The sequence below is a fragment of the Chaetodon auriga genome, chromosome 4, assembly GCF_051107435.1.
Source record: "Chaetodon auriga isolate fChaAug3 chromosome 4, fChaAug3.hap1, whole genome shotgun sequence".
In the NCBI taxonomy this organism is placed as follows: Eukaryota; Metazoa; Chordata; class Actinopteri; order Chaetodontiformes; family Chaetodontidae; genus Chaetodon; species Chaetodon auriga.
This window is the reverse complement of record NC_135077.1, coordinates 23350330-23359086: the sequence shown is the minus strand read 5'-3', so window position 1 is coordinate 23359086 and position 8757 is coordinate 23350330. Positions and strand designations below refer to the sequence as shown.

The 8757-nt window shown below is 40.6% G+C and overlaps 1 protein-coding gene across 1 annotated transcript; it reads right to left on the bottom strand.

The window, feature by feature from the left end:
* Positions 1 to 6521: 6521 nt before the first annotated feature.
* LOC143319825 (perforin-1-like) lies at positions 6522 to 8492 on the bottom strand. The gene is made up of 2 exons (XM_076729054.1): positions 7957 to 8492; positions 6522 to 7753 (listed from the first exon to the last, which is right to left on the bottom strand). Exons 1-2 carry the CDS (start codon positions 8490 to 8492, stop codon positions 6574 to 6576), a joined length of 1716 nt encoding a protein of 571 aa, XP_076585169.1. The 3' UTR covers positions 6522 to 6573.
* Positions 8493 to 8757: the final 265 nt, after the last annotated feature.

Genomic DNA, 8757 nt, shown 5'->3' with positions numbered 1-8757 from the left:
TCATGTCTCAGCTCTTGTTACAGAGTATGACTGTTATGTTATATTCCTTCATCACAACGATTTACTCTTGACAAATTAAAGAGACTGTCTGGCATTGGGGGTATGTGTGGTGTCGAGTGTGACTGGTAAAATCTCTTTGGTCTAGAACGATCTGGTCTGCACTGTTCTATCCTATCCTTTGTGTTTTATGTGTCACAGTTAATTCTTTTTGAATGAGGGGGCCATTAGTACCAGAATTGTAACCAAGCCCACAGAAACTATTTAGTCTTCTTCATGCTACTTGAATATTTTACTGAAGAGTATGTTAATCAACTTGTTTGATAATGACCAAAGAAACCATAAAGCCGTTCTGTACCACCTACCCAGCACCAAATGGCCAATAAAGGTGCCGAAGACTTTCCATTAATGAAATTAGTTTATTTGCCCTACATCATTCTCAGGAACGAATGGAACAAAGTGACAGTTGAGTTTGAGTGAGAAAACTGTTCATGAATTTTGAAAGATATAGTCATTGAATGCATTTTGGGTGATAGCAATGAAAAGCTGTGCAGTGCTGGTGTGTTAACTGTGTGAAACCTACTGAAAAAGTAGACTTGGTTTAGAGAAATGTAAGTTAGCAAACAAAACTGGAATCTATGGGCTCCCTGTTTGTCCAGAAGATGGTGCCATTGACTTGATAATAGTAATTGATTGATTCTCAGGTAGAGGAAAACAGAACCCGAACTGGAATTATGCATTTTGTCCCCACAATGAAGGCGAGTCCCCACAATGTGATTGTGTAGACAGATTAAGCTCACACTGTGCAGCAGCTGATTTTCATCACGGTTGATAGTGTTTATTTTACACAATTTCATTTTAGTGGTGCAACTGTGATGCTAGTGGAAAGCTTGGTTGGTAACCGGGTCTTTGTTACTAGAACACATAAACATGTTGGACTGGCTCTTGTTTTTACAAATGAAATCATTCATGGTCTTGCAGGCATAAACTGTTCAGCCCCATTGATTGCACAACTGCTTAGCGGAGTTTTCCTCCCACACACTAAATGACATGCAAGTTAAGTGAGATGGAATGATTTTTACTTGTGAATGTGTCTTCCTGTAAGTGTCAGCCCTGTGACAGACTGGTGACTGTCTGAGTGTGTACAACCCTTCCTATCCAATGCAGAAACTATATGGACAGAAGAACTGTTTGTGCATACTGAGAAGCCACAGCTGAATAGTGAGCTGCTCACAATCAATCAGTCAATCAGTAAAGATGTAATGTGCATTGCTATGATTGATATGAGACAACAATTCAGTATTGTCTGTTTTAAAGTGAACTTACATTTTAAGTCTTTGTCGAAGTTTAAGAGAAGCACAGAGCCATAGTTCTCATACTTTACCCTCATAAGTTCGCCAGGATTTTATGTATGACCACTGAGCACCGCCCTGTCAAGGACTGGGCACAAGTGCGATATTGTGGCTGTCTGTGGTTGTACAAACCTGTTGCAAAACTGACAAGCTGTTGCAAAAAACATCGTATCAACACAATGTGTCTGTGGCTTTTCACAGATTTCAGCGCTGTGGGTTGCAGGTCCCATGATCTATAAGTTGATAGGACCTGGCATTTTTAGAGATGACTATAGAAATATTCACCCCTCAAACAACTGTATTCACATCATGACAAGAACTAAAGAGAACAAAATGAAATATTTCCAAACAGAAAGACATATTGAAATATTGTAACTGTGCTGCAATGTACCAAAGGGCCTTATACTCATCAGTGAAAAAAAAATGGAAATCTTCTAATTACAACTTCTGAATGTGATAATTATGTCTCACTATTTGATAAATCAGAGAACTAAGATCAGTTATCTCTCTGATTCATAATCAGTGTTGGTGCTGATGTTGCATCAGTACAAAGTTACACTTAAAACATCTCTAATAGCTTCAAACATGACAATACAAGACATGACATGGAGTGATGAAGTAAAACATGATACAAACAGACATTTTCAAGAATTACTAAAAAAAAAAAAAAAAAAAAAAAACTTCCTTAAAAGGGCGTGGCCATGCCACTGAACAGAGCACATGTCTTTTTGTGAGCTCCCGGCGATATCCGGGTAAAATCCTTAAATATCCTGGAAAATACATGGACACCGCGGTTAAAAAGCGCTAACAACCTTGCAGTCTACGCCACGTTTTAAAATGCCGATGAGGAAAAATAACAATAAGAGTAAAAACGCATCAGACTTCGCTCCAGTCGTGGATGACGATGAGTGGGATGCTAACAGTATGACTAGCTTGACAGAAAATGCTAGTCCATCTTCCCAGCAAGCTACCGCACCTGCCAATGCGGCCCCAAACCTGGATGTTATCCAAAAACTGGACCTGAGGAGAAGTGACTTTGCCACTAAATTTGACGGAGTTCTGAACGCAATCCATGACGTTAAGAGAGATGTGAGAGACTTTTCGGGCCGCATGGACGAGGCAGAAGAACAAATCAGCAAGGTTGAGGACACGGTTAACTCTGGGAAAGGCAGAGCCGAAGAGCTAGTTAAACAAGTGGATCTCCTCACGTGCAAGTTAGACGACCTTGAAAACCGCTCAAGGAGATCAAATCTCAGGTTAGTTAACTTGCCCAAAAAGGCCGAAAAATCCGACGCAATCACTTTTCTCAAGAAATGGTTGCCTGAAGCTCTGGGCCAGGCAACGTTTCCCTCACCACCTGTTCTTGAGAGAGCCCACAGGATTCCCACTGGGGCACAAAACACCCGTTCTCCCCGACCGAGAGTCCTCATTGTTAAATTTCTAAACTTCCAAAACAAAGTCTGAGCAATGCAAACAGCCAGGACCAAAGGCAAGATACTATACGGCATAAGTAGTTGTATTGTTCGGGATAACCGGTAAGGGGACTAGTTTGTGGCAGCATTTTGTTATTGTTTATGTTCTTTTTGTACCCTCTTATATCGCTCATGGTATACATTTGTTTTCGCATTCACCATGGTATGCTTCATCACAAAATACCAGGTGTATCTGCGTGTCAGAGGACCAATATTAAGTTATCTTCTTGTATTTAAAATTTATATAAGATGACTCCAGTCAAGGATTTAAAATTTACTTCCTGGAACGTGAGGGGTATGACCAAATTAATCAAGTTGAAGCAGGTTATCACTAGGCTTAAACAACTAGATTCCTCAATTGTCTTCATTCAAGAGACCCATTTACTCAAAGACGAACTATTGAAAGTATGTAGGAGATGGCCAGGCCAGGTATTTTCTTCCTGTTTTTCATCACACTCTAGAGGAGTCCTGGTATTGATCCACAAATCGGTGCCATTCCAAGTGATAATAATACTAATAATAATAATACTTTTTCAGACACCGCTGGTAGATATTTGGTGGTACAAGGTACACTTTTGAGTAAGAATATTAGCTTAGTTAATGTTTATGGCCCCAATGATGATAATCCCTCATTTTTTGAGAATTTATTTTTGTTAATTGCCACCCTTCCTGGTACTGTTTTGATAGCAGGAGATTTTAACTGCACTCTGCACCCGAAACTCGATCGCTCCTCCGGGGTGGACACCTCACACCCTCAAAGTAGGAAGAAGTTGCAACACTTTGTAGACGAACTGAACCTCTGTGATCCCTGGAGAGCGCAAAACCCTACAAAAAGAGAATTTTCATGCTTCTCATCATCATTTAAAACCCAATCTCGTATAGATTATTTTTTAGTTTCCAGATCCCTGCTGCCCAATATAACTGGATGTCAGTACAATAGCACTGTTCTGTCAGACCACTCCCCCACCTCATTGTTCTACAGTGAATCCCAGCTACCCAGAAGGACCAAAAGATGGCGATTGCATCCAAGATGGCTGCAGAATTCTGAGTTTATCCAGTTTGTTGGTGAACATATATACAGTATGTATATTTTTCTACTAATATAGATCAGACGTCTGCAACCACCAGGTGGGAGGCCTTTAAAGCATATATCCGAGGCCAAATGATAAGTTTTACTGGTTCCAAATTCAATAAATTTAAACAGAAAATGAACAAATTGCACATAGAAATTAGAGAGATGAAGAGAGTGGTGTGTCTTGACAATTCAGTGCCAATTATATTTGTTCCAATCAATCCCTTTGGCGCCTCCACCCTCATTCTTCTCAAAAGTCAGAAAGCTCTTTTTGAATTTTATCTGGAACAAGAGAAAGCCAAGACTTAGGTTATGTCTTCTATATTTGCCTAATGATAGGGGTGGATTACAACTGCCTAATATCCAGTGGTATTATTGGGCTGCCCAGTTGAGGGCCGCCATGTTTTGGTTTTCTGAAGGAACAGATTTGCCCTGGTTACAAATTGAATTGTTGACCTCGAGTGATTTGACACTACATAGCTTTTTGTATTCTGGCCCCCTAAAAATTTTGTTGAAAAAAGCAACCAATCCATTTGTGAAAAACACTACTGTGGTCTGGTATGAGGCACATAAATATCTAGAGGACTTACCAATGTTGTCTTGTTTTTCACCGATTTGGGGCAATGAATATTTCAGCCCAGCCAAGAATGATTTGGGATTTAAAAGTTGGTTAAATAAGGGTATAACTAAGTTGTTAGACCTATATAAGGACAATACCTTGATGTCATTTGACGGTCTAAAAGTGAAGTTCAACATCCCAAACAAACACTTCTTTAAGTATTTGCAACTTAGAAGTTTTATTCCGACTCGCCTCAAACAATCATCTCAGCAACCTCTACTGTCCACACTGGAATTATTTCCCACACAGTGCTGTTTCAATAAGGGGCTGGTTGCTCAAGTATACAGAATTTTGATAAATGACAATAATGATAAGACGGAGAGAAAGAGACAAGACTGGATACAAGACTTAAATGAGGAAATATCACTGGAGGAATGGGGTATAATATGCTCAAAGGCCCAATCACAGACCATTAACACCCGACTGCACTTGAGACAATACAAGTGGATAATGAGATTATACACGACCCCTGTAAAATTGAATAGATTTAACCTTAATATTCCTGATCTTTGTTATAAGTGCAGTGAATATCAAGGTACTCTATACCATTGCTTGTGGGGATGTGAAGAAATTCAAAACTTTTGGAGACAGGTGACACAATATATCTCACAAATGACCTCTACCCTGATTCCTCTAAATCCCAAATTGTGTTTTCTGGGTATCTATCCTGCCAATTGTTCTCTGGCTAATAGAGAAAAAAAGATGGTAGATTTGTGTTTACAACAGGCTAGACGCTCAATTGCCTTGTGCTGAAAAAATGTTAATGGTCCAACCCTCTGCCTTTGGTTGAGAAATCTAACATCAAGTCTGGCCTTGGAAAGACTCACTTATATTGTCAGGAAAAATATGTCTGAGTTTAAAGACATTTGGGAACCACAGTGAAGTTGTTCCTCCTCCATCCCAGCACGTGAAAGCTTTTGTTGCCTTGTTCACAGTCGGTAGCACAGAGGTTACTGTCTGTACTTGAGACAGCTGTGGCACATAATGAAGCAGATGACTGAAATGCACAAGTTATTTGACATATACAGGTGATTTTATTAGTTTTGAGATGCTCTAATGTGAATCACAGCTAAATATCCTTGTAGGATGGTGGAGTGGCAAGGCCCACAAACATAATTTACTCTTCATTCTGTCTGTCTTTCTTTTAACTTGGTTTTCTTATTGCACCTACTCCTCACCCAACCTCTTTTATTCAAATGTGCTCCTCTTCCTTTATTTGGGGTTTCTGTTCCTCACACTCAAGCACATTTTATGACTCCTGTGGCGTCACATGCATTTCCTTTAGACACAGCAATGTCATTCTGATAACGTGCTGATTAGAAAACAATTTTTCTTTTAGTCCTTCCTAATTGGTGGGAGGAGGAAAACTGAAAATCCCTGTAGTTCATGACCCCAAGAAACAATATTTATCCTGTGTCTTACATGTTGTGATTAAATGGAAGGTCATTTTGAATTATGCTTGTTTGGGGATCAAAGTGTTTTCATATGGTTTTAGTGCAAGAGCTATCAGTGAGCATGGGCGAAGTTCAAATAAGTCATTTACACTTGTATATGTCCATGTGTTCTCTCAGCATTAATCCCTCCCCTCTCCACAGCAGGGAAGACCCTTACAATTGAAATTGTAGCTGCAAATTACAGTGAAAAATGTTTCCAGGAATGAAAGGAGATCCACAAATGTTATTATTTACGGAAATTATTTTAATTGGATCATATATTGGACAAACTATCAGTACGCAATTCAATATTACACATGAATCAGACAGTATTTCTTCAATAGAAAACAAACGTACACCTGTGTTGTCTTTGTTGATGCTTTATTAGCAGATTTTAAAACTAACAAATAAGAAGCAGAAGAAAAGGTATATTATCGAACCCTGTTTCGTACAAACACATATTTAGATTACATTTGAGAAATTGAGACCAAATCTAAATATTTTTGCAAACAAAAGTCAAAGAAAAAAAGATAAGAGTAACAGAACCACAGATGCTATAAACTACATGCAGGATCATCAAGTCAAATCCTTGTTCTCTCATCACCCCATCTCATACCAACAGCTGACCTCAACCTGACTGACCGATGACTGATTTAACACTCCACTTCCCTGTCTCTCCAGCAAGGACCCCATTTCTGGTGTGGAAGACCATTGCTAGAGAGGGACTCAGGGGGGTTGGAATGTACTCTTGACATTGCGGACCACCAAGACTTGGTGCACACTCTACTATGTAGGAGAAGAAGAGGGTACCATGATTTAACATGCAGCTGTCAGTCACTTTCCCTTTACGCAGATCAAGTGAACACTTGCCAAGCAGATCACTGTTCCAGTAAGTATCCTCATCATAAACACTGAACATGAGTTTGTTTTTCATGTTGATGGTTATGGGTCCAAATTCAAATGTCTCCGGCCATTTGGGATTGTCATTGTTAGGTATGATGACAGTGCGCTTAACCTGATTACCGTATGTCACCAGAACTGAACCGTCTGTCTGAGTAAACACATCACCGTACAGACCCTGTGCATAGAGCCCAAAGACCTTTAATGTTGCAAGACCTTTCCCAGCAGGACAACAGTTTGACTTGATATTCTGATTACTGTCACAAACACAAGCACAAGGATCCCTTTTGCTGGATCTGTGTCCAATCTTACAGCCTTCTGAGCATTTTTTCAACACTGCGTTTTTCTTGATGTACTTCTCCACCTCTTGCTTCAGTCCGGTGGAGGCGGGATGACCTCTTGACAGTATGGTGTGCAGGGGCTTAATGTTGTATCGGATCACATCAGGGGTGTTTTTCAGTGAGTCAAGCCAGCTGTTATACATGGAGGGGTTGGACTGACCTTGAAAGAGGACATCGGCGCCGTTGATATTTCCACCAATGACCTCTGTGCTACGCTCATTAAACATGCTGCTGAAACTTTGGTTAGAGTTTAACTTCTTCTTCTTTGCCTGACAATATTTATTCATGGCCTTAATGCTGGCAGTACCGGCAAAGGTAGCCGAGGCCTCGACTGACAAACAGTCGCTGACTTCTGTTGCCGAAAGTCCATTCATGGTTGCCTCGCAGGTCCTGATGGAGGTGATTGCCTTTATTTCACCTCCCAGAGACACTTGTGTGATGTAATGTGTACCATATGTGTCGATCAGACTGCGATATAATGGTTCGGCCTCACGTGAATATGGAGGGAGGGCGTTCACGGCTGATTCAAACTCATGACTCAGTGGAGGGTTTGTTGCCAGTCTGTAGCTGTGAAGCAAACAAAATACACAGATAAGATACAGTCAATCAGTTGCATTTTACTGACACATCACTGTTTATGTTGTTTTTGTTTAAAGCAAAATTACTGTAATTATCGGCAATTAGCCAGAGTACTGTAAACATTTTCTGTTAACTGACCAAGTAACTTCAGAGTTCATGACAAAAAGTCAAATATCTGTCCACATACTCACCGGTAGAAGTTACAGTTGACAGAATGCCGAAAGAAGGTGTAGCGGTCTTGCTTTGACTTTTGCATGCCAAAGAGAGAATCTCTGGAGTGGGAGCCTCCAAAGCCAACCCCAATGGTAACAGAAGGGTCTACAGGAATATCAAGGCCAACTTTCCAGTCATTGGACACAGATGATGTAGAATCATTGACAAGAGTTTCAACAGAGTCATAGACTGTACTGGAGACCTTTAAGCTGCACTTGGGGAGATTTCTCCAGTCCACCACAGCAACTGGGACCTTCTGCTTCTCTCCATTCATGTAGCTGTTTCTGTATAGCCTGCAAGTGCCATTACCAAGTTTCCATGTTTCGGTGTCGATGACATAGGCACCTTTGCGCTCCATTGTGACAATGTCGAAGCCTTCTCCACCCAGATTATAACCAGGGACAAAGTGAGCCTTTTCACACTCCTGTGGTGTACCAATGAAGCTGACACTGGATGGCAGACACAGAGGACTCCATGCCCAGGACAGGAGCATCAGATACCACAGCCTTGCCATCTGCATGAAAGGGTTAAACAACGAGAGAGAAGAAATGGCATGGGCAGAATCAGTTAAACAATGGAAACTTTGAATGTAACATCTCAATATAAAATGGATGGCACTAAACGAATGAACAGGAAGAATTTGATGTGAAAGATTACTCAGCTCAAAGTATTAGTTTCAGATAGATAACTCAGGGGTCTTACCATGACTGTTGACAGCAAGATCTGTTCAGGAGCCTGCTGTCCAACCTATGTTATAGTACTGATGTGGAGGCGGAGTC